Below are 26,827 nucleotides of genomic sequence, written 5' to 3' on the forward strand. Positions count from 1 at the left end.
CTGGTCCCCTGCACCGGGAGCCTCGCTGCGCTGTTGCCGTGGAGATTGCGTGCACTGTTGCTAGGCAGCTGGAGCATCTTCCTTTGCCTACCGCAATGCCACGAAATCCTGAACTTTCCTCACTCCCCTTGCCCTTCCTCTGCCTGGCAGAGATGGCTCTTAGCCAGCTTCGTTCCATGGCACGGCGGTGGGCTGTGGGTGTTAACCCTACAAAACAAGAAAAGCCCACGTGGTGATGCAAATGGCACTGACGGCAATGAATTCAGGGCTGAAGGAGTTAAACTGGTTGGGGATAGACTACAGAGGAAATGATTACTAGTACATAAACTCCTTTAAAATGTTCTGGCTTTCATGGAAGGGGAGGTTGGTGGCTGCAGCCTTTTGTTGCATCACTGGTGGTTTATATGAATAAAAGCACAGACTAAAATATCACTACAAGGTAAGAAAATCGACTTGAATGGGCCTGATTAATCTCTTTGGTTATGATATATATTTAGTTTTCTGTCGTCCTCTGCTTGTTTTTACTGCTTTCGGTGTGGCATGCGGATGATAATTTAGCCTGTCGTGTACAGTATTTGACTTATTTGGCTTGAATAATAAAGATACCAGCCTGTATTCTTGGAGTATACTGCATTAATCAGACTTGCAGGAATGATCACATGGTACTCTATCGCCTTTCCCTGTTAGCTGCTGCTTGTCAGCAGCTGGCTGAGCTGTAGGCTGCAGGCCAGTATCTGCATACCCTTTTCTCTTCAGAATATTTCAAATATTCTGTGTCGTCACTATGCATTTTGCTGCAGCTTGACAAACTAAATGGTTTTCCTGCACGTAAAGAAGACTATTTTAAATTTCAGAGCATTTGTGTAGTTACTAGGCCATGTATGCATTTGAAGAATTCAGGTAGGCTCTCTGTTTTATACATCAGTGTGCTCGGTTTTTGTTCTCACCAGGTTTTTGCTGTGTAATGTCAGTCAGCTCTACAGTTAGTTCTTCGGTCTGTGAATGCTTCTTGTGTATTAAACCTTTACCCTGTGCATGGGGAGAAGTGCTTGAAGGGTAAGATGCAGGTAACGGTAGCTAACCGCATGATGAAGTGCAAAGCTGAGTAATTGAATGTATCGTGCACGGATTTCGTAGCTGTGCAGCCAGGAGCAGCAAGTGCAGTGCAGTTATAAATATAAACCAGAAACTGTTCTTTTTAAAAGGGTCTTTGCTATTTTTGGTTCCTGAGAATCTGACAGATGCTCCTTTGAGATAGAATCCTGATTGTGATGGAGAAAATTGATGCTTGGATTGTATCTAGTATTATATTTTATGCTGCTCCAGAGTAGACGTGTCTGTCATAATCTTGTAGTTGCAGAATTCCATATGGATTTTGTTTAAAATAAAGATATGGTTGAATTTGTTGGGTTTGGTTTCATGTCTGCAAACATTTGAGCACTGGGGTTTGTTAGAGTACAAAATTAGCACCTTTTATTTGATATTGGTTTTGCTCAGCGTTGCTTTTGCCCCACCCCCCCCATCCTCAATATAACTCTGTCCTTATGCAAGTATTGAGGTCTCTTAAAACTGTAACAAGTATTTGAAGGCATGAAAAGAATTTCTACAGAAATTGATTATGTTTTCTGCAGTAAAACAGCATTGGACTTTAAAAAAAAATATATATATATATATATATGGTTTGTAGTTGCATGGTAGGGGGTATCATTCTTTTTTCTTTTGTAATTTGTTTGGCTCAGTGTGTTCTCATAACTTGTAAAATTTCTGGGTAAGATGGTGTCAATGTTGTAGCAGCAGTAGGGATCATCTCGTTACATGTTGGTGTGACTGAATATCATCATCATGTATCATATTCTATTCTTTTCAGTTTTGAGAAGAGGTTGTTTGACCAAGTATGTAACTAGATGAGAGGATGAGAACATTCTATACAAAATACTTTCAGATTATTTTGTCTGATGCTAGAAAGTTTATTGTTATTAAATGCTCTGACAAAAGACAGTAGTATTATATTGGGAATTTCCCTTTTTTTCATGTTTTGCTGATCAGTTCTTTGTGGAAGTGAACAGTGTCAAAAGCAGTAAAAGCAATTGCAGGAACCCCTGGGATGTTCTGATTCCATCCATAAATGCTGAGGAGATAGACTCATGGAGTGTGCTTCCCCTGTTGTGAGGTGCAGTGTGATGCTGTCTGAGTGAAAAGATTTTACTGGAAAACCAGATAATGCTGTGTAACTGCAGTTGTCATAAGGCTGTTAGGAGACGCTTGAAATCTTGACATCACTGATTGTTGGCAGTAAATTAAGCTGCAAATGGGCCCCAAACTTACTGTGCCACTTACTATGCCCGCAGTTATTTGTATTTCATCCAATTGATCCTATTCTTAACAGAGTGGAACTCTCAATAAATCTACCCCAAGAAGGGGAGGGGAGTGGGAAGGAAGGTATTTTTAAAAATTCTGTTTTAAAAGCCTCAGCTGTCTTTCAGTGTTGTTCCTACACATCTTGTGCTAGGAAGACACCTACTTTTATGACAAGAATGGTCAAATGCCAATTACACACCCATTAGGCTTATTAAATTACTTGTCTTCTCTTAGACTTGCTTTGAAAACAGTATTAACATTTAATGTGCGGAATACTAGACCTCTTCTTTTACATTTTTCACATTGTTAAGGCTGTGGTTTCTGTATAGCAGCATTTAAATGGCATTTGTTTTATTTGGCATTTCAGTGGTGTTTTGTTAAGGTTGTGTTTGCATGTTGATGGGTTTTTTATGCTATGATTACTCCCATGCCTGTGGCTATATTACGCTTCGATGGGATCAAAGCATATCTTGAAAGGAAAAGGAAAAAAAGGTTGGTCAAGTTGAGCAGTGGGGTGGAAGTCTCTTCCCCATACTCATGGATGCAAAGCTGGTGGATCAGTAGAGGGCACTCTTCTCTGGGCAGATGGCCCCTGGTGCTTGGAAGCTTGTATTCCATTGGTGACATTTTCCCCTGTGGGCAAACCATAAGCTTACCCTCACCTACCCTGCCAAGCAGCCTGACTGTGACCTGCAAGTGGGTATTTACATGCTTCTTGCAGAAGCACATTTGCCTGCATCCTTCAGTGCATCCACACAGTTGGGGTAGCTAAGTGTCCAGTGCTGGGGAGGTGACCACCCCATGTATGCCTGCCCATGGGAACCTAAACCTGTATGTCACAGAATCATAGACTCATAGAATTGCTTGGGTTGGAAGGGAACTTAAAGATCACCCAGTTCTAACCCCCTGCCATTGGCAGGGACATTTCCCACCAGCTCAGAGCCACATCCAATGAGATCTCTTTGAACCTTCTCTTCTCCAACCTAAACAAGCCCAACTCCCTCAGCCTTTCTCCACAGGAAAGGTGCTCCAGCCCTCTGATCATCTCCATGGTCTCCTACAGACCTGCTCCAACACCTCCACCTCTTCCTTGAGCTGGGGGCTCCAGGCCTGAATGCAGTATTCCAGATGGGGCCTCAGGAGGACCGAGCAGAGGGGCAATCCCTACCACTACCCTGCTGGCCACCACTCTTGATGCAGCCCAAGATACAGTTGGCCTTCTGGGCTAGGCCTCAAAAACCCATAAGATTCCCTGCATGGGTAGTGGGGCTTGTGGCACCCCAGCATAAGAGGTGCCTTCTCAGTCTGTCTGTCCTGTATTCCCCAGCAGTTTCAGTTTGATGCAGTGTTCTTCAGTTCCTGGCTAAATGGTGCTGGAGTATTTGTGCTGAGTGTTAAGTAGCCACTGGTTTTCTCTGCAGGAAAGTCCCACATGGATGGATGGAATAACCCCAGTGTGCTGCTTGTGAAAGCCCTCTGGGATGGAGTGTTAGCCCTGTGGTTGCTGTTGAATGAACAGGGACTTAAGCCTTGGAGAAAATAAGGGAGTAAATCCACTTAATGATCTTGTAGCTCCTTGCACCGGGGAAGATGGGTTTATCTGGCTCTTGGGAAGTGCCTAATAGCTCCAGAAAAACTGCATTTGCTTTTGAAGTGAAGGTGAAAGGGGCTAAGCTGGTTCTTGGTTTGTGGAGGCAGTTGGATTGTGTGAGATACCAGTTGCATCCATTTCCATGCTGAGTTTCTGTGCTGTCTTCGCAGAACCCCAAACCTGGCATATGTTTTGTTTATGACTTGAGATAACATTGCTCACCAGCCACATTTTTATCATCTCCTGCTGACTCCAACTGAAGTTCTAAGAGGGCTTTGCACGTGAAGCCAAAAGAGGGTGTTGCCCCCTTGGCCACAGGTGGTACTTTTCTCACTGTGCTCTGTCCAGGTTTAGCTCTTCAGCAGCAGAACACAAATGCAGGCTTTTTTTTTTGTTGCCATGCCTTTATCTCTGTGAGCTATTACTTGGTATTCTTTGCAGCGAGCTGCTGTCTGTCTATTTCTGATACACCGCCCACCACAGCATCACAGTATTTTTAACTGCATCTTCTATTCCCCCATCCACGGAGCAAACCTGAGAATGCTACAAAAAGGAAAATGAGGCTTTCGATGTAGCTGGCTATGAGCAGCGGAAGCAAAATCTGCTGATGCAAAGTTCAAAATGAACGTAAAGCATCTCGGTGCAGAAATTCTGCCTTTTCACAGTGGGCACGGGACCTTTAACCTGACGATCCCCAAAGCAGCAGCAGCACTCAGGTGGTAACTCCCAGTGTTAAAACTCAGAGCCAGAAGGCTTCTCCTTTCCCCTGCCCCAAAGAAACAGCAAAACCATTTATAGAAATGGAAAAAAAAAAAAAGCTGCTCCTCTGAAGGATTGCAGGCCTTTCTTCTGTGCCTTTTCCTGCTGAACACTCCAAAAAAGGAGGCTGCTTGAATAGTCCTAATTTCTCAGAAGTGCAGCTGTAGTCGGAGTAGTCAAGCGACTTTTTGAAGCTGTACGTGAAGCATTCAGAGAGATTTACTTGTGTCACCACTTGTTCCTTAAAGGAAATAAGGTCTGCAAGAAATATGACCATGTTGATGAGCAAGAAGCAGCAGGAGAGTGGCCAAAGGAAGATTTCAGGTGCTACAAGAGTGTGGCTTTATGGAGAAGGGTGAAGGGGTTGCAGCACTATGGAGGGGTGGAACAAATCATGGTTCCAAGTTAGCAAATCTGACCTCCAGGTGAGATGGAGCAGACAGTGAAAAGCACACCAAATAGTGCAGTTAGTCTTTTCTGACAGAAGTGTGGAAGAATCAGGGCAAAACTGTTACTGAAGTCAAAAGGCATTAAACGCAATGGTGTAAACAAGTTTAAAATGGAGAAAATCCAGAGATGGTGTTTGGGCAGCATGTAATTGCTTGCAGTGTCGCAGCCCCTACTACCCTGCATTGCTGAACTTACTGTGTGCATTGCCATGTTCAGCGTATCCAGTGAGTACTTAATAAACAACCACCAATGTGTGAACCTGAAAGCTGGAAGAGGGCAGCTCTGCTTTAGCAGCCAAGGGAAGCTGCAGGCATGCTGCACTGCCACTTGCTCAGCAAGCAGACCTCCAGCAAACCCTTTAGTAGTGTGCATTTATTTTGTCCTTGTGCCAATACAGCACAACTGAATGCAAAACTTGGTAAAAATACACCACTGGGACAGAAGCTTTTGATTACACATGGGAACTGGTGAGTCTAGTTGTTCATTTTGCATATGTCAATATTCCATATGATGCAGCTCACCAGGGAAAATACATGTGCCCAAAGGGTTACAGCTGTAAGAGCTGTAATGCTTATTGCATCTATATTCATGTGAGAGTTCACACCTAAGTTTGTGACCAGGAGGCCAAATTAAAAAAGAAAAAGGAACCAGTTAGGATTAGTTCCTTTTTGTGCGTGAGGGTAATTGCCTGAAATCTGCCCTTTGTTATTTGAAATTGATTTTAGATACTTGATTTTTGGACAGTTGTTATTTATCCACACAAGACAAAAGCCCTGAGGAAATGTGGCTTCTTTACACAGCAGATTGAATCAAATGTTTTTGCTGACAAATTTTTCCCTGTGACAACTGACACTGCAGTTGCCACATATTTCCTTGGTTCGACACAGATATATTTGAAGAGGAGAGGAATACTTCTGAGGAAGTAATATGAGAATACCATTGCTAGGAATGAAGATAAGCGTATGCTATTCTCACAATTTATTGGGTTGGAGGAGCTTCAGTGTGTATGTTAGGAGGTAAATTCCAGGTGCATCAAAATCAGATTGTGTGGGACGTGTGTTTAGTCCCAAAGCATGGGGCTGTCTGGGGAAGAATGCTGTGCTCCTGTCTTTTCTCCAGTCCAACCGTGCAACCCATGGAGCAATCTATTGCCAAAGACCTGGCTGGGTCTCCCACCATCTACTGCAGTGTAAAGCATCTGCTCTACACTGAGAAAAGAAATTTTCTCTCTGCTCCCTTTGCCCTGTAGATGTGGCAACTTGTTTTTTTTTTTGCATTCTTCTGCTGTCTTTCTCATCTCATATCCTCATCCAGTATACGTCCTCATACCCTCGCCCTTCTCTTTATTTTTTTTAAACCATTCCTGTAACAGTGTTTACGAACAAGCAGTGGTTGCTGTTGGTTAACAAGGATCCAGACGCAGGTTTCAGAACTGAAACCAGTTATCAAGACACATGGAAATTGATGTCCATCTTTAAGATGAAAACAAACATGCAAGTACAGATGGTTCCTTCTTAAAGAACAAAATTAATGATAATTTTTAAATCCACCTGTGTGCATTCATTAGGAAAAGTCATTCTCCATCTTACTTTCTCTGTTTAGCCTTCAGTGTAGAGTGTTTAAAGACTTGAAGCACTTGTTCTATCTTTTAAAGTTTATCTCGTATATTAAACAGCTGCTGCCTATCTCTTACTGGCAGTGCCAGCTTCATAGGGGTGAGTGCTTGGTTTTGCTGTGCTGATGCCTTCCTGAGGTGCCCATCATCTCTGTCTGAGCTCTGAGTCAACCATGTAACACCACAGGTGCCGGGGTTCCCACTTGCCTTTTCTTTGATACATGTTCCATCAGTTTGAACCTTGTTGTCACAAGTTTCATGTTTATCAGCTACAGGTAGAGAAGACATTGAGTATGGGGGAAGGGAGGAGGACAAGAGAGCTGATGCTTCATTACTAGAAGTACTTTTTGAGAGATGAAAGAACCTGGGTGAGAGGGATGCTGAGGAAAACTTTCCCAGGCAATAGGCAGTGGGAGGCAATGCTGTAAGGTTTAGGGGTAACTGCCTGGCGAAGCTGACCACAGGACAAGGCTCAGGGATGATGGATCTGTCCATGGAAGAAGAACTGAGGGTTTGAATCTGAAAATAAATGGGAATAAATACTTTCCACTCCAGTGAAAGTGCACACTGTGATACTTCTCAATTGATAGAAATTGAAGCACGGGTGTTTCCATTTAGGTCGTTCAAGTAGCATGCTGTCCCCATGTTGGTTCAGGTTATGAAGACTCAAAATTCTTTGCCTGATTCTGGGTGATGTAGGATGAAAACCTGTTCTTAAAGTCACACAGAGCTGAGTTTAAATCTGGATTGTCCACATCCTAGCAAAAGAGTCTTAGGCACGTACCTGCAGGGCAGGAGAGATTGCACTGTATTCATGGAAACCTATGTAAAGCATGCTATCGCAGTGCTGTTGTAGCTGCCGCAGTCTAAAGGTACGAATGAGGCAGTGTATGAAGGGAAAAGGAATACCTTTTATTAAATCACCCAGAAGAAAAATAATTCTTTGAAGTTAGATTTTTTTTATTAATGTATCAAATTTTAGCAATGTTGTAAAAACATTCCCATTAAATTAACTTCCCGTTGAATCTGTTTGTGGGAGAGGTGGAAAAGAAGGGGGGGGAAAACGAGTTTGAAGGGAATAAAAGGAGAAAAAGATAAATTTGGGGAAAATAAATGATTGAAACTTGTGCTTCAAACTGAAGAGAGCTTTTGCATCTAAAGGCTTGTCCTTAATTCTGACCATAAGAATTGAAGTAATGAAAGGTTTGCAGAAATACTTTCTTCACAGAACATCTTTGCTTGATGAGACAGCAGTTTTTGATGCTGTTTCCTATGAACTGCATGCAGTTCATGGAGTTGATGCTGTTCTGTCCAACTGTCACAGATTTGCTGCTCTGTAGCAAGGGGCTGTTTATTATAAAGCTAGGTTAAAATGCTCGCAACAGGTAAGACTCTTTTTAACATCTGTTATAAATTATTTGAGTTCAAAGTCATGCTCTTCTTTTAATTGAGGGAATGGAAATCATTTTTCAAAAATCAAGCAAAAAATCATTTTGTGTGGATCAGATACTCACAAGAGGACGTAGGTGCTCTTATTCTAGGGAGCAGGACCAGCTGGATGCTATTCACAAAGAAAAATAGCCTTTGTATTTAAATATTCATTTACATGTGGAATGTCTTATGTACTTAAATCTGTTTCTGAGTGCTAAATAATGTGGAAAGTCCGATTCTGCAGTTGTCTCTGTGCATTGCAGGATGGAGGGAGCGAGTGTTATCATGCTATCGTACTTAGAAGCTGCTATTTTTCTTACGTCCGTGATTTTTCAGTGCATCAGGTTGCAGGGAAATAAGATTGATGTAGAATTCTTCAGTAGGAAGCCTCTAAAATTGGCGAGGTAAATCATCCCCTGTGTGCTTTTTACATTACTGAGATGTATCGGTAAATGTTTGCGACTGATGGATAGGTATGGGTAGGGAATGGTGGTCAAAGCCTTTTTAGAAGAATGTGCAAGAAGGACAAAATCAAGAAAAATTCACATATAACCCAGAAGAACTCTGTCAGAGCAAAAGAAATGTGTAAGCATGTTTTGTTCGTGACTTTGTCACCAGAGAAGGAGGTTGCTGCCTAGAGCCTATGCTGTAGGTCGCACACAGTGACAATACCACTTGGGCAGAAATAAATGCATGTCCTGGTTACACCAGATGACTGCATGATCCTTTGAAAACAGAACGCAGCATAAGCTTCACCATGCTTAAAAGCAAACAAGGCAGGCCTTTGAGTCAAACGTAACTGTGCTACGTGGTGCAACTGGACTGATTCCATTATGCTATTGGGACGCTTCTGTTGCAAGAAAAATAGAAAACAATTTATGAATCCTAAGTGCTTAGTGCTGCAAAAGGTGGAGGAAAAAACACAAACCTTAAGAAAAGATCGCACTTCAGAGACATTATTATGCTGTCAGGCAAGATTGTTGGCACTAATAACAAGTATTCATATCAGTAGGTCCCCTTTAGTTGTTTTTAGCTGGTACAGATAACTAATGGTAATTTCCAAAGGTGCTCAGACAGAACAGGCTCATTAAAAAACAGATGTGTTTATTTAAACTATTTTTAAAGTGCAAAGTGAGGAGGAGGAGAAAGAAAACATCTGATTACAGAAGAAAGTGAAGAGTATGAATCCTCAGGGTACAGCGCATGTAAGGTATCTAGATAATTTAACAGGAAAAAAGGGTCTGATTTAGTGCAGAAAATTCTGACATTGCTGACAAAGATATAGCAACATCCTGGCTTTGAAGGTTGAAGTAAGAGAAAATCAATCCTGAAATACGATGCGGCTTCCCGGCACTGAGGCCTGTGGATGAGTGGCGATGCTCGGGGGGGGGGGGAAGCCGTGCACTCATCATCACTTCAGTGCCAAGCTCCAGTTGCTCACATTTAGATGGAGTTCTCTGCCTCCAGAATTGATCATATCCAGGTCTGTTGATGTGCAAGTGTCATTTGTGGGTGTCTGCAGGTACGAGCTCTGTGTAGCTCCGTCCCAGCAGCATCCCACGTCCTCTCTGAGCCCAGCCATGTTGTGTGATGTCAGGGCAGCCTCCATTGCCAAGCACTCAGGATTTCAGTTGGCTGCCCTTGTGTGTGTGTGGGCGAGGGGAGAGCAAGGGGTCGGATGTGGAGTGTTTTTCCCTGTGGATTTGCGATTTGGCTTCTGAGGCCTGGAATGTGTTCTGCTTGGCTTTCCTGGTTTGTTCTGGTGGAAGCATCTGAGGCCAGCTGGGCTGCTGGGGATGGTGGGCCCTGCTCAGGGCACAAGAGCAGGGCCTCGCTCCTCTGCTCCCACATCCAAGGATTTCTCCATGTAGAATTCCAGCACAGCTAGAGACTCCGCCCCATTTTTGTTTCTTGAGGTGTTTCCCCCACCCATTTCCTTCATATGGGTTATGATCCATGCAGAGCAAGCAGCTGGCTGAACCATGCCAAATAAACCTTTCTGGTGCATTCTCAGAACCTCTTAGGTTTTAAACTCTTTATCTGCAAATTACATGTATGTAGATTCAAATAACCAGTCTCGGAACTCAGTCAGGTCTTTTAGTTGTTTCTCAGTACTTTAAGAGGATGACACAGAGTCTTTTGGTGCGTACCACAAATAGATTTTTTTGATTTTTAAGTATGCACTGACACACATCCTGTTTTATACTTTATGGAGCCCATCTGGTAGAGGATTTTTAAGAAAATGTAATGCAGGAGAAGCAAAACCCTGCCATTGCGTTGCTACAGTGGAAAATTACACACTGTACAGCAGCTTGCACTCTTGGTTTAAAATGATGACTGACAGAAAACGTGTTTCCAGGGCTTTCTATGCTGAATGGATTACTTAAGCTACAGATTCCTTCAGATGTCTGAGCCCAACCATGGCAGCATTAAGTAAAGAAGTCAGAAACTTGAGTGAGAATGCTCACTGAAACCATTATTATGCTTTAAAGGGGGCAATGAAGCAAAGATTAGATGTAGCTGGGTGTGGAATATGGCTATGGAAACAGGTGTTGCTTGTCACTTTGAGTTTTACTTTGATGACCAAGAAGATTCAGGTGGGTAGGGACAGAGATGGTGAACAGGTCTGGCTGTGCAGGAATTGCAGCCTTTTGCACCAGTGCTTACTGCAACCCAGGAAGGCTGCATTTGTCCTGGGAACTCTTCAGTCAGACCTATGGGCCAGAGTAAGTAATCTGTTTCTGTAGTCAGTGCTTAGTGTGCAGACCCAAAATCTCTGTAACCTTGAGAGGGGATCAAATATGACCGTGATGCCTGAGCCAGGGAAACAAGGATTTGTCTCTAATACTGAGATTTAAAGCAGATGCTACCAGACATGACATACGTGTCTGTGGGCACTGGGCACACTGTGCTTTGGGCCACGAGCATGGATGCAGTGGGTCTCACTGAGGCAAGGATGCTTTTCCTCTGAAGCACAATACAGTCTATATGTTCACATATATTTATGCACCTATATATTTGTGTGTGTATTCCTACACACACAATGTGTGGAATGGAATCCATTTCTCAGATTAAAATGCAGGCGTTTGTATAATGTGAGCATTTTCCTGAGTATTTCCTTGGTGGAATTTGTGAAATGGAAGGTGGAGACAGTGATGCTTTGCTGTGGTTTCCAGCCCAAGTAACTGTCTACAGTGATTCAAGTGTTGCTTCTAGGCAGGAATTATTCATATTTGTCCATTAGACTTGGCAAAAGCCTGTAGGTTTGTTTACATTGCTGAAACTCAAATCTATTTGTCTGGTGAATTTAATGGCAGAATGTGTGGGCTTATATATATATATATTTATAAACAGTCATATTAAGCAGAATGTAAAAAATGAATGTTTTGCATTAGTACATGATTTAGGCAACAGAAAAGGGAACGTGGTGGTGAACTTGTCATGCATCAGATCGGAAGACACAAATCACAGAGAAATTAGGATGTAAATACCACTGAGTATATCCAAAAAAAAGTTACAGGCAAATTAATTTCAGCTGTTTAAAAAGTAAATATCAGTTAAGTGCTCTTTATAGCTGTAATCATGGTAGTGTTTGTATACTAGTTAATAGTATCTCTGTTTTGATGAGGGGCACTGGAGTCCCAGTACACTATAAAGATGTTAATCAATGAAGACAGTGTTCCTGCAGGATCAGAGGGCTGGAGCACCTCTCCTACAAAGTCAGGCTGAGGGAGCTGGGCTTGTTCAGCCTAGAGAACAGAAGGCTGAGAGGAGACCACAGTGCAGCCTTCTAGTATTTAAAAGGGGATTATAAGCAGGAGGGGAATCAACTTTTTGCAAAGGTAGACAGTGATAGCACAAAGGGGAATGGTTTTAAGCTCAAGGAGGGAAGATTTAGATTAGATGTCAGGAGGAAGTTTTTTACAGAGAGTGTGATGAGGTGCTGGAACAAGCTGCCCAGAGAGGTTGTGGATGCTCCATCCCCAGAGGTGTTCAAGACCAGGTTGGATGGGGCCCTGGGCAACCTGATCTGGAGGTTGGTGGCCCTGCCTATGGCAGGGGTGTGGGAAGTTGATGATCCTTGAGGTCCCTTCTAACTCAAGCCAGTGTATGATTGTTATAATTATCCCTACTTTTCAGTTAGTAGGAAAACTGAGGTTAAATGACATGGCATTGGTCAGATTCTGGATTAGATGTAGTTCTTAGAATAGAAATCGTTACTCAAACTTTCAATCCAAATTCTTAATTCAAATGTTAGAAAGAAAGACCTTGTCTTGTTGGGAACTCAAATTTGAGATCCTTCTGTAGATGGTTCGATGACTTCAAATTTTGACTTTTTTCTGCAGTGGAAATTAACCCCAATTTCAGCTGTGGGAGGATAAGCAGTGTTGTGGAAGCAGTTGTGCAGCTGTCTGAGATAGGCTTCATTTCCCCTAACTCAGAATGTCTACAGTTTCACCTGGTCCCTATTGGATCCTTGTGTAATCAATGAAGAGTAAAAGCTGCTGCTGATGTGATTCATCTGACCTGTTTTAGCTGCTTACTTTAAAAGCACATGAAGCATGCTCTATAAGCACTTCTATTTCTTCCAGTTTTAAGGGAGCCTGGATGAAGAACCAAAATTTAGAGCTTGTCTGGGCTGGGTGAGGTGAAGCAGAACTCCAAACAGATAGCGTCAGCAACTCTAACATGATAACTGGCCCAGACCATGGCTTACAGCAGTTTACCTTTTTCATAGTGTGGTTTTGCAGCTGGTCTGGCTGATGATACTTGCTGCCAGCACTAGAGTTCTTGCTACACAGAAATTAGAGATTAATGTATTCTCACAGTTTACAGCGTAGGAGGTTATTAAAAGAAAGAGGAAGTGTGTGCAAAGAAAGACATTAGAAAAAAAAATTGTGGATTCTCCCCACGCTGACAACTGAAGCCTGGTAGGGCTATTGTCAAGCAGCTAAAGGTGACTTGTTCTGTTTTTGATGGGTTTTGGAACTAGCTGCACCAAGGACAAACCCAGGATAGTAGACAGCAGTAAGTGACAAAGTATCTGCCTAAATCAGCTACCTATAGGGGTATTGCTTGCAGATGATCTAGTTCTCTAAATGTTCTGCATGTAGTACTTTCATTTTCTAATTGCTTTTCCTCGATCATCAGGCCATTAATTTCACTTCCATTAGCTTTAACTTCAGTTTTAGAATACGGATGTGGGAACAATCCAGGTACTGTCTCATTGACTTTAGGTGAGATCATTGATTTGAATTTGGTTTACTGCTTGAATAAGTCTTTAAATTTCAAGAGATGGAGTAAATAAGAATCTTTGTAAAATGTGGTGTTAGTCAAGACAGAAGTTGGGTTGTGATTCAGGTACAAGCAGAAGAATATTGAATGGATTCAGTGTTGCATGGGGTGCTTCACACAGCTCTGATTGCACCTCTTGTAGTGAACGTTCAGCTGTCCTTTATTTCTCTGACACATCATCTTCCAAAATGTTCATGTTCTTCAGTTTACTTTGAATTCTTGAAATATACTGATAATGCAGTGCCTGGGGTACTTGCACAGCCATCTCAAGTCTGTCTTTACAGATATAACCTAAGTAATTCTGCATCAATATTCTTCTCAATCTATCCAAATATAATTTATAACAACCCTGCATGTCCTTATGTATTCATACATCATATTCATAAAAGCCTTCCCTGTATGCTAAGTTCTGTGATGTACCTTGGCAGCACTTTTTGTGCTTTGGCTAAAGTCTCTACGTGGGACTTTCAACAGCAGCCAAACCACTGAAATGTTTGCGTGGAGTGTCATGAAGCTTTCCAAAGGAAGGGTGCATTTAAAAGTCCGAAGAGCTACTTCTGCCTGGGTAGTAAAACCTATCCATAAGTGGAAGACTGAGAACAGCTTCTTCCATGATCTATCTACGTGCCCATTGGGGGGATGCTGTAGAAGTTTTAGAAAGAATTGTAGGAGGTTTAAGATGGTTTTGGGTGTAGTGAATACCTGAAACACAGAAGTAGGTATGTTAAAGTGCGTGCTGAACCTCTGATCTGTGACTTACATTGCCAGTCTGTAGTTATCATCTGTTATGGTCTTTTATGTTTTGAAACTTTTTAATAAACCTGGGATGGCTGACTTTTTTTTAAACCATTTGGATTTTTTTAGAGATTTTTTTTTAAATGTCATCCTAGAGCAGCATAGTTTCACTTGTGCAATATTTCTGAAAAGCTGAAGATTCCCTCCAAGAACATGATCTCTCTGATCCTGTTGACATTGTTTTGTCACGTCTTAAACTGTTGCATTTCATTTTAGCTGTGGATCTCCTCTCTGCAGTACTGCTTCCTTCTTGGGTCAAGCTTATGATTCAGTAAACAGTGAAACAGCGGGGAATAACAAAAGCAAAAAGCTTAAGCATGGTGCTTGGGTGTAGCTCATGAGTTCTGAAAACTTGGCCAAGTGGGCCCATTACATCCTGTTTACATTTTAAAACATTTTCACAAGGATAACTGATATATTTTTTTTTACTTTAAAAGTTGAACTCTGGGAGAGAAAATCCCATATCCTTTCTTATACCTAACTAAGCTTTTTCATTTTGCTGCTCTGAGCACTGCTGCCATGCTTTGAATGTGCACATAAATATCCGAAGTTAGTAGGTGCAACAGCCAAGCCTGTGTTGAATTCACGGCTACAATTACCTACATGTCCCAGGGGCTTATCTCTTCTTCCTTTGCTCTTGGCAGTTGCAGGGTAACTTGGCTGTTACAACTGCTATCAAATATTGAGCAGATGAATATGGAAATCATTCTTAATGTTACTGTGTTTTTAGCACAGTTATAAGATGCTGCTTGCTGTCCCTTTTCTAAATGTGTTTTTGTTGTTGCTGTTTTTTGTATTGGCAGATGAATTGATAGTTTTCCTCTTGACAACAAAGGCTTGAGAGAGAATGAACTCTGTGGTGAAAGTTAGCTATAATAAAACACACAATCTGTTTGACTTCACTTTAAGGAAGGCAGTTGTTTAAAGCAGCTGGTAAAGCACACAGATGTTCTGGATGAGGGTGTTCCAATATTAAAATGGCATAATGTGCCAACAAATTTTCATTTTAAAATGAATAGCTGACAAAAAAAAGTATTCAGTTAAGCACCCTACCCTTAATTATAGTAGGGTGTATTTTGCTTCCAGAAGCGTGTGTTCAAAAGGTGCTTAACAACAGATCCTTCTTTCTAGCAAAAAATGCTGTGTTGCATTTCCTCATGAAAGAAACGATGCATTTACTGGCTTATTAGACCCAGTTCCTCCCCGAGACTTCTGTGTAAGTCTGCAAGTGAAACGGTGGTGGCTATGCAAAAAGATTTTAAGAAAGAGCTAAGAAGGGTTGTGAAGAGGTCTAAGAGAAGAAATATAAGCAAGTCAAAGTTAACATGCTTTTGTCAGGGTGCTGCTTTTCTAAGGCATGAGAAAAGTTGAATTCTTAAGCTGGGATGGAGACCATCTGCCTCAATGCATTTCCTTGTGAAGCCAGGCCTTTTGATTATAGTATTTTATGCATCTTCATGAGTGCCTGACCAGTGAAGCATAGAAGTGTTGGGCTTTCTCTCCTTGACAAAGAAGAGGAGGTATTCTTATGCAAGTTTCCTGTACTTAATTTATTTGAACATGTACAGCTTCTCTCTCAGGCTGAAAAGGCCCTGGCCTAGGGCCTGCCAGTTTTAGAAGCTTCTAAATGACAAATCTAATCTCAGTTTTCATTTTTAAAAGTGCGAAGTTCCTTGACTTTTTGCTTGAAGAGAAAATGGAGTTATCACTAGTAACTGAAATGTTGGTACTGTTGTATTTCTGGGTGTGAAGTGGGAAAGTGAATGATGTGTAACTTTTTCATATTCCCACAACAATAGCAAGCACCCTGGCGTCTCCAGTTACACCAACTAAACCAGTCAAACAGTAAATTTCCTTCAATTTTCCCTCCCCTGCTTTGTACAGGCACCCTGTCTACTGCAACCTCCAGAATTAGAAGCTCTTCTTAGCCTGCCCTGAAGGTACAAAGACCAGGGCAGTTTTGTGTTGCCTTGGCCCAGAGATGATAGCTCCTCACAGAAAGCACCCAAAGCCCTGAAGGAAAGAGAGGACTATGGACACTGGAGTAGTTGAAGCAATTATGTTTTCCCATCTTCACTGCTAGCTACCCAGTTTGCTGGTGTGTCTTGAATAAAGACCTAATCTTTCTTTCTAGCCAGAATTCGATGATAAGTGGCATGAAAAGTTTAGTACTTCTGATGCTGGGAAATCATTCCATCTCTTATTCTGTGGCCTCTCCTGTCTTAGCCTGTAAAATTTCTTCCTTTGATTGAGATAATCTCTAATTCTGCGTAAAGCTCTCTCAGCTATCGCTTTATGACTTTTAGCCCCTGGACTTTCATTTCTGCCTCCCTTCTCTGCCCATCAACTTTCTATCATTGACTTCAAAAGTGCTAGTGAGACCTGAAGTTAGTCAGCTGATCCACCTATCACTGGGGATATGGTGGCCTACATACCAGTAGATTTTTGTCTAATGGTTCATATCAGCATGGGGCTGTGCAAGGACTACAAAATTCATGTGGACAACAGGTAGCATCCAGAAAAGCTGAACTTAGCATCAGCTTTATGAGTGCTGGGTGAATTTTAACTGAGTTGCATGCAAACAACTTGAAGTCATGCTTCTAGTTGAGAGGTGCAATATTTGTCTTTCTGCAGTCCCTGTCTTGTGCAATAATTTGTTTTCTACAGTGATGTGCGTCACCCAGTGTCATTCTGATTAAATGGTCAGGTTTTTTAGAGTGCATCATCACAGAGAGCCCCCATTGGAGGTTCTTGCAATCTGTCTGCCAGGCAGTCTGCATGCTCAGAGGCACTGATAAGAAAAGCCTTTTTCTGACAGTGTTGTGTCTTACCACAGTGTTTGGAGAGGATAAGGCACGTATGGTATGTAGGAGATCTTCTTCGAGGTAGAAGTAGGGTAGATAGCAATGATCTGAGCACCTTCAGCATCTTAATGCCAAACATTGTTGGATTTATTCTTGTTTCCCCTCACATAGTTGTAGAGGCCTAGAGTCAGGATGGATTTCAGAAAGGAAATGGTGGCATGTGGTGAGTGGATTGGAAGCAAGGCCTTGATGTTACCTAGCTTTTTGCTGGCACTGGGTGACGTTGGCCAAAACAGATTTCCTGTCTGCAAAACGAGATAGCAAGACTTCCTTGGAGAAATGCTGTGATCTCTACTGGTGAAACCATCCTAAGGTTAAGACGCTCCTTCAGAAAATAGCTTATTCTTAAGAATTTTTCTTTTGGATTGCCCTTCCTGGACAAAGTTGCTTGCGTATTCACTCGTCATTCTTTATGACTTCCCAGTAAGTCCACCTGTGACAGGAGGTGAGGATATATAGGGTTTAACGTGCTCATTCAGATTTAACTACCTTTCCAGGAAAATACTTAAAAGTACTTTTTCCAGATAAGAGCTTTTTCTATTGCTAGATGTCTTGAAAATGAATGAGCTACCTGAGGGCAAATACAGTTATCTTCTTAGTGCTCGTAACAAGGTTGCTTTAAATCTTCTGCCTTTATTGAGAAAATTATTATCCTTGCTGAGGATTCCATTAGTCTATCAAGGAGGCTCTTAGAGAAGTAGATGAGTCATGCGAAGCCTTGTGTCTCTTAGTGCATGTTTGCAAACCTAATTTTAGTCATTCTGTGTTCTGCCAAAACTAGATAACGTTATTACCACTGTATGAGCATTTAAATCAAAAAGATTCTTCAGATAAATATAACTTGGGAAACCAGTTCCCATAAGCTGTATTCAGTCATGGATCACAAATAATCTGTAAAACTTTCTTTGACAAGTATCTGAAGTCTGGTTTCTAAGACTCTTCTCAGACCCACCAGCTTCAGCAGGCTTTGCATCAAGTCCTTAACTGTATACGTGTCTGAATGAGTGTCTGACATATCCTACTTAAATGTAATCATTACTACTATTGTGATATTCTTAGAAACATCCTTATGAGGCACAGCAACATTTTAACTAAAGATTTCTTGAATTGCAAGCGAACTGCCCTCTTTACTGCTAATTTTTTACGTTTTACTCTGCCTCCATTATACTTGTATTTCAGCCTCCCTTACACTAATGAATTTGTTTCCCATGTCCTTGTGAAGTTGGAGATATGACACTGTTTTGCAAATCCTGCTGCTGCTAATCTTGCTTTTCAGCAGATAGGTTGGTCTCCTTGAACTCTGTACTAGGTGAGAGGAGCTGGATTCAAATCAGGGCATGGACCCCAGTTTAATGAAGGACTTGTGTGCATAATTCAATTGAAAACATGCTTTCAAGCTTTATGATGGTGTTCATAACACATCTTCTGTACTTTATCAAACCAAATTTAGCTAAATGTCTAAAGTTACTCTTCTCCTGGACAGTTTTGTTGTCTCATCTGGGGTCCTGCTTCATGAATCAGATCTGATTAGCTGGCTCCAAAGACTGGCTGGTGAAGTTCACTGTGATGATCAAGTGCTTACCTGGCATCTGCCGTCTGTCCCATTCAGAGGCTTGATGGCATTTTGTGTCTACTTTCACAGCTGTACATCTGCTATAGTCCAATACTTTGAGTAAAAGACACCCTGGCAATTTTGGTGTTATGGTAGGTGAGAGGAGTGGGAGACTGACAGAGGTGTCTGTATGGTCACAGATGAAAGTGAATATGGACAGACACAGGAACAGGACCTGAGTGTTTATGTGAAATACTAGCCAAAGACAACCAAAAAGGGAAAAAGAAACTGATAGCTCTCACAAATTGACTATTAAATGCTACATCTGATGCTACTGCAAGCTTCCCTAAGTATTAGTTACCTGAGATTAGATTTGTGAGATGTACTACATGACAACAGTCTATTTAAACACCTATTCATGCTTTTGCTGTAATGTGTTTTAGAGTCCTGTGTGGATTCTGTTTGGTGATGTGAGAACACATGCACACAACCTCTGTGCTTCTGTTCTGGAACTCATCACCTTTGTGGATATTTCAGCCAGCATTCACCCACTGCTGCTGTTCCTTGTCACCAATTTGCCATCTGTGGCACCACGGTCTCCTTGGCTTTGTGTCAAAAAGAACAAGATTTGGAGGACTTATGTCTTTCGGGACTTGTGTTTTGTTCCAAGTGGAGGTATGAACTAAACTCACAAAATCTGCATGGCAAGATGAGTCGTCTTGCCTTCCATTTCCTCCCAAACACATCATCTGGCCTGTGAATGCAGTAGTTAGAAGAAACAAGACCAGGCTGTGTCCCTGGTGTGCAGCATGCACAGGGAACGTGACTCATGCTCTGGCTGCCTGTTTCACACCTCCCTCCAGCTGGGCTTTATCCCTCCTGCCTGCACAGCTGTACTGCGGGGCTCCTCACAGCTGCTCTGTGAGCAGCATGGCTGCAGTGCAGGCTGTGGAGCAGAAGAGATGCCAGGGTGTGCTCCAGAAGGAGACTCCTGTGCTGACAGACTTCCTACAAATGCACCAATTGGCAACATCTTAACGCCAAAAAGCATCATCTCTTATCTCATTTAAAAGTGCCTGTGGGATCTGGTGCTCTGAGACAGCAAGGAGTGGGAAAGCGAGGCTGAAATTGCTCCTTCTTGGCCTTCTTGATCTGTCAGGCTTCTCCTGTGGGTTTTTCTTTTCCTCCTGCTGCCAGTGCTGTGCTTTGTGCTGAGGGAGGAAAGCGCCCATGCTTCCCTTGCACCTGTTGTCTGTGTAAACAGATTCACTGCTGTTGACATCGGTCCTCAAGCCCTGCAGCCTGTTAAAGCCTCACTTAAATAGACAAAGCATATTTTCAGCCATACGCAATGTTTGGCCACACTAGCAGAGAGCTCCAGCAGGTGTCTTTAAGACCTCTAGAAATGAAACCGCAATCCCCAAATGCAGTGAGTTGGATGCTTAGCTAATGCAAGCTGGCTAGCCTCTCCTGGGTTTGACCCAGGACAACCAGATTAAATAAACAAACAAAACTTGTTTTCTTTCTAACAAGCACCGTCCCCCTCTTGTCCCCTTCTCCATCCTTCTTGTCCCAGTCTTCTCCCTCCCCTTTGCAGGGAATGAGCCTACAAACGTGCCACTCCCTTGGATAGAGTAACTCAAGAGCAGTGTTTATAATTATTTGTATTTATCCTGGTATCTCTGTTAGTGCAATTTTATTAATGCCATACTCAGCAGGCTTAGTTAAAATGAAGACTCTAAGCAAATAGTGCTTTTGTTTAAAAAGGGCTTTGAAATATGAGGCGCAGTAGGAACAACGGGAGTTGGAAGAACTATAGGCTGAGGAATCTGTTACTAGATTGTTTTCTGCCTTTGATGGATCTGAAAGGAAAATTTCTGCCCCTTAGGTTTTCCAGAGATTTTTCTGCTGGAATCGGTCCTGAAGTGCAGGCAGCTTTCTGTATCAGGAGTACTTACATAAAGACGGAGGGTGCAAAGAGCTCATAGTTTACAACTGCTCTTATCTTCCTTGGGGAAACTTCCTTGTTTGAATGGCTACAGTATGTTCCTTGTGAGCATCCCTGACTGGAGAGAACATCATGTCACCAAAACATGCTGCATTTCTCAGGGCCAGGATGTGGCAGAAGTAGGGGAGGGTGAGGGCCTGTTTCTGAATGACCAGCAGGTCTTTGGGAGAGGCAGTTGCTGATGGCCCAAGGAGGCATGGCTAGGAATTTTCTTTCTCCCCAAGCTTGGCTTCTGTCCAGTGTCACATCTCCAAGGCAAACCCTCTAAGTAGCTGTATTTTACCTCCAGGCCTTAAAATATAATTTCCGCTCTGTGCCTACTGTCTTATTTGCTTTGTAGTGAAACCACTGTACTCCATCTGTACTATGCTGGTCAGGTTCCTTGATTTGCTTTCTGCTTTGTGCTGGCTATTACTCTGAATGCTGTTTGGAAAGGGTAGGAGAAGTGAGAAATGAAAATTCTCCTTGGAGTGTCGCTACAGATGTTGAAATAATTCTTTAATGTCACATCAGTACATGTTTGAGCGGCTTCCAACCTAGGAAAAAGGTTCTTTGGTTGATATTTGGTTAGGAGGAGCATCAGGTGGCAGATCGTGACTGAAATGGGAAATCCGTGCCTTTGTAAATATGAATTATGGAAATGAGTGTCACATTTAGGTCTCATTCTGAAACAGGAGAGAAGGCTTTTGTCCAACATATAACTAAGTCATATAGAAATTCATCTGTGCTGGAAAAGTGGTAGGAGAATCCAGTCTACTAGAAAGACGTAGGGTTTCACCACTGATAAGCCACAGATGTAGAGAAGGCGCTAACTATATAAGCCCTATCTTGTATTTTGTTAGTTCAAGAGTTTTGTCACTGTATGCCACACCTCTTTGCTTTGTTGCATGAAAGTGTATGTTTGTTTGTTTTCTCTATCTTGAAGACAGTTGTCAAAGCCTACCCTCATGTAAGAATATTTCAGCCTGTGCTGCCAAAGGTACAAAGAGCGTCTGCTCACTGGAAAAGTCTGAAAGTAGTTCATATTTAAGTGTTAAACCACCCTTGCTTCTTCCTGCAGAAGTTGAGAGGACTGTATTCATTACTGTTAGTTCACCTGCATCAGTTGAATAATGGGAGTTTAAAATGTGAAACTTAATAGAGAAGGCAGAATGTTTTTACTTTTTTTATTCCTTCTGGTGTCCCAATTATGGATAAAAGTATTATGAATAAAAGTATAATGAAGGAGACGTGTTAATTCTAACGCTGAGGAGGAGATAATATTAGAGTCTGTCAGCTCGTTGTGGTGGTAGATGATGCTTGATCTCTATTTTGCATTATTTTTTAGATAGCACTAGGGGAGGTACATAAGCTTATTTTTGTATGCTGGGAATTGAAATTCAAATTTACATTGCTAGGCTGTATGGCAAATAAAAACCAGAAAAAAAAAATCCAGTAAATGCACACCACTCGCTTTTGCCTGCTATAGTGTAAAAAGTGCAACTTGGAATAAAGTTACATTTAATCTGTGTAATCACTGATTGCGTTTAGATAATGAATAATGCATTCTCCTGCTCACATCAAACAGCACCAAGTTTCTGCTAACCAGTACAAGTTTCCTCTGGGAAAACAGCTTAAAAGAAACCAAAACAGAAGTGCAAACCAGAATGGGGAATAGTGCAGGAAACCTTGTTTTTAATTAATCTTTCTTATTGAAATCCTAACTAAAATCAATGATACCCATCAATTGGTATGTTTACCACTTGTGCAGGTGTGACCTGTGAGCACACGTGGGGATGTGTGTGTGCATGGTGGCCCTGCACTGCCCCCAGGATATGTCCTGATGAGGAGGAGGGGTGGCCGGGCCCGGATCTGCAGTGCAGACCCAAGGCAGCTTCCACAGGAGTTGTGAAATCGCAGCCACAAATCCCCTTATGAAACCAACCCTTGCTTTTATTAGAAAAGCAGTTTTAAAGAATCCCCCATTGGAAAGCAGCACTTAGTTTCTAGTTTAATCCGAACAAAATGTTTGTTACAGCCCAAAATGATGGGTTTGATTGGGTTGATGCAGAATTGTTCAATATTTTTTGTTGCTGTTCAGTGAGAGAAATAAATCACCAGTACGTGTTGATTTCTCCTTCCAGTTGTTTGTTGTAGTGCAGTGGTTTGTTCTGCTTTCAAGTGTCATTAATCCCTGAGAAATAAATCAGAGTTCCCAAATAAGCTGTTATTTGTCAGATCTGACTGGGGTTTAATCCTCAGCATTGATTAAAAAAGTTTTGCTTTTTACAAAGATGCATTGTTTGGACATGCAGTGTGCAGATGGTGAAAATTTGCACTCTGAGCAGCTCGGCGATAGCAGTTGTCTCCTGCTATTACTGTTGTAATACTGCTTTTCTTTTTTCTTTTTCCATGTGTAGCTGTCTATGGCTTAGAGGGAGGCTTCAGATAAGGGTTGTAGTGTGAGCAGAGATGCTCCTGGGTCTTATTCTGGCCTCGTCACTCACCTGTATGGGGGTTTGGAGTAAACTGTCTCACCTCAAGTTGTCTCCCGTGTCTCAGGCAGTCCAACCATGTGTCCTGTGTTGCTGCTGTGAGGGCTTTACAGCCTGTTTCCTTGACAGGCTCTAACCAAGCAGAGATGGTACCGTAGTAGCCAAGAGGCAAATTGCTGTAAGCACTCCCATACTGTGTCCCTGAGAGGGCCAACAATGAGGAGTTGTGCTGGCTGGGCAAGTCTTGGGAGAAGAGGAAAGATCCTCCTTTCTGCTTCCCCTTCTCTGTTTCTGGAAGATCCTATGGGATTGTCATAGTGATGGTCTCAAGTTTAATTTAGACAACTGGAAACTTGAAGCTGTGTAGGCCAGTAGTAGTTTGTTCTCACTCAGACCCAAAGGGAAATCTCCAGCAGGTCTTTGAGCACCTGGAAAGGCTTCATTATCTAAACAGGAATTGCTGGCAGTAGAGTCCCTGTTCCCCTGGGAGCACAGTGCTCTCTGTGATAGTGTTTGAGGCAGCAGTAATCCACATGCAGAGCAGCCGGGAAGTCCACAGAGAGAGGACATTCTACATGGAAGGATTAAAATTCCATCAGGAGAACTGCTTTTCATAGGGTCTGGTTAAGTCTTTCCTTCTTTGGAAGAAGGAATTATAAACTCTACAACAGATTTTTATCAGTTCAGGGTTTATCTTCAAACCTCGCAATGATGCTGCACTGTTGTGCTTTTCTTTCTCAGCTTTTCACTTTTTGTTTTGATCTCTAAAAGTTTTACTTATCTTCATGGAAATGGTCAATATTCATTAGCTTGGGGGTGGTTGAGAGCCCCAGACCAGGAGATTGGATTGATGGGGTCCCTTCCAACCCAGGATACTCTATGATTGTGTGATGTTATGATTGCAATGTGACTACACCAGATGCTGGATTTGGTGTGATGTGGCTGAAAAGTCAGCGTTTGAGATGGGCAGAAAGACATCTTAGGAAAAAGGTGGGTGTGGAAAAGGCATAGAAGGGGGCATTATGGAAAATCATCAGATGCTTCCACTGCAGAAGGAATGTCTGGAGAGAGCTACCAGAATTAAAGAATGGTTATTCACTGTGGTTGTTAGGGTGTTGGATGGGCCAAATATTAGGAGCCTTTATGTTTTCTTGATCTGCTTTTTCCACCTACCCACGACTGTTTTTTTTTTTTTTTTTAGGAGGAGGAAAAAGGGATTCAATCTTCAATTTGTGTGTGTGTTCACATAGAATGATCCAGTTATGTTGTAGTTGTTTAACTACAAAGCATAGAATCATAGACTCTAGCTGTCCCAGTTTTCAATATTTGTTGAACATTTTGGTGTACTCTCTGCTGTGCTGATAACATTTCTGGAAAAAAAAAAAAAACTCCAGAAAATGCAAATGATGTGCTATGAATAGGCAAATCCTCCGAAGCAATAGCGCATACCGCGTGTAACTGGTGTACCTTAGCAAACTGTCAAATTTGCAGGGAAATTTGGTGACTGAGTAACGCATTGGATTTGCCAGTGCACCTGGCTCTAGACATGGAAAGCAAAACCCTCCAGGCCTGGTTGTGAGAGTGGACGAAGGGAGGGTGACACTGAGGGGATTCCACAGCAGCATCTCAAGGGAACTGGAAGGCAGAGTTTGACTACATAGCAGTGCACATGGAAAACCAACTTTGGCCTTCTCCAGTCCCTTGATATTTCACTTCAAAAGTAAGGCTGCCTTTCAGGACAAGTTGTTGGAAGACAGACATATTGTACTGCATGGGTTGGTGGAAAAACACATCTTACAATGGAAGAAAGTGCTGTAGTAGTTTCTACCAAAACTGAGATGAAAAACACAAACATAAATTTCTTATTACGAGCTCGTGATTGTTGGTTTCTTTCCTTGGTTGTTTCAGAGTTAAAAAATGCAGATGTCCTGTAGATAACTATAGGATGAAAGTATCTAAAATTTTACTCATGTTCTAATGGGGTTATCTACATGAATCATGGTGTATCATAGGTGCCCCTTTCTCTCTGTGTGTCATCAGAGCTGTTTCAGAGCAGTTTTTTTCATCTCTATCAGCCACATTGCATTTATACAAAGCTTCCCTTTTATACTGCTGTTCTGCTACTCACTCAAAGAAGGAAAATTGCAAGGCCAGCTTTCAAACTGATGCTCTGCTTCAATGAAATCAACCTCTTAAGCTCCACCTCCTTTGGCCTGGGGTTATTTTTGCGAACTGTAAAACAAAAGAACATCTTTATCATTAATAGCATTTGAAAGTTGTTCTCTAAAAATCAGTATTCTCTTTTCTTGTAAACTTGAATTTAGTGGAATACTTCCAATGTTTCTCTGTTAGTAGCTATTAATTGTCAGAGAAATGCATCAGATTTATTTTTTCCTCCTGGTAACATGGTTTCATCTCTATTGTGGCCCACTTAATTTCTGTTCTTAGCACGGTGACGTTCCTGAGGTTACACCCAAGCTGAATTTATCCTGATTCATGCATGGCAATATTGGGGGAGTCAAAATCTGGCTGCTGCTGTGGCTAAGCACGTGTTAGAAAATCTGCTGGCAGCAAAGGTGGTGCATGGTGAAAGTTAGCTGCCCTGATTCTGTCTTTTCCAGAAAGTCAGAGCTGGAGCCAGCTCTGCATCCCCTCAAACAGCAATAATGTCCACGAGGCACGTGGGTGTGCTGCAGCTGGATGGAGCATGCAGCATGCCCACATAGCACCATCCAGCACCCTTCCTCATGTCAGCATCCCACAACTGGTTTTACGCTGAGCTGTATCTCAGTGGAAGTGCAGCTCTTCTGAATATACCTTTTACTATTCCACTGAAGGTCAATTCTACTGTAGTTTTTTCTCCCTTTATACAGCACTGTACCAACCAGCTGCACTGATGCTGTGACCACGCAAACAGGGAACCACTCTCTGTAACTAGAGAAATGGGAACATGCTTCATGCTTGTGTCCCTCTGATACCCAAGCACTAACTTGAGAGATGCTCCAGGGTCATACCTTCATTCAGTGAACTGATGAAAGTTGCCATCCTCTTTCTCTGCTTCCCTCAGCACTTGCTCACTGAGGGTTTTTTATTTCTTTCTCTAGCAATAGTCTGCTACCTTGAATTGTGCTAATAACATGCCTCAGATTGATGGGCTTGCCACATGGGGTGGGTAGCCTTACTGCAGCCAGCATCCGCCTCATGGAGATTACAGCCATCAATTTCCATCTGCTGTGAGCATCTACAACATGATTCCAAGGTATAGGAACTTCATCAGTTCCTAAGGCTGAGCAGGTTTCCATTTGGCAACCACTCCTCCATGCCCAGCATCAGTTCTATAAAGGTATCAAGGTATCATCAGAGGTAATTTGGTTTAGCTCCATCATATAAAAGCCTGAAATTAAATATCTTCTTTACCACATTAGATTGGTACCTGGATCCATACCTCTTAAGACTGTACAGCTGCCTTATAGCTTTCAGTCCAGCAACACTGTCTTCTGCTGGCTAATCAAAAATGTTATTATTCAATATTTTTTTCCCCTATAAATAAAACAAAATTTCAAACCTTAATGAAACTTGGTATGAGCCAAGCCTGGAGTTTCAGTAGATCATGAGAAGTGGATCCCTTTGCAGAG

At 42.1% G+C, this 26,827-nt stretch overlaps 1 protein-coding gene across 9 annotated transcripts in view; it reads left to right on the top strand.

Moving 5' to 3' along the window:
• The window catches only part of EVL (Enah/Vasp-like), a 128,756-nt gene that overhangs the window by 19,998 nt on the left and 81,931 nt on the right, over positions 1 to 26,827 (top strand). For 4 of the 9 annotated variants that reach the window (XM_015287471.3, XM_040701064.2, XM_015287474.4 and 1 more), the window contains exon 1: positions 697 to 900. The exons of 4 other annotated variants lie outside the window; for them this stretch is intronic. In XM_015287471.3, the coding sequence (XP_015142957.1) occupies positions 878 to 900 (23 nt within the window). In that variant the 5' untranslated portion in view covers positions 697 to 877. Of the gene's footprint in view, positions 1 to 130; positions 440 to 696; positions 901 to 26,827 lie in introns of those variants that run through there. One more of the 9 variants, XM_046941828.1, reaches the window with a different exon arrangement.

This window comes from Gallus gallus, chromosome 5 (genome assembly GCF_016699485.2).
Source record: "Gallus gallus isolate bGalGal1 chromosome 5, bGalGal1.mat.broiler.GRCg7b, whole genome shotgun sequence".
In the NCBI taxonomy this organism is placed as follows: Eukaryota; Metazoa; Chordata; class Aves; order Galliformes; family Phasianidae; genus Gallus; species Gallus gallus.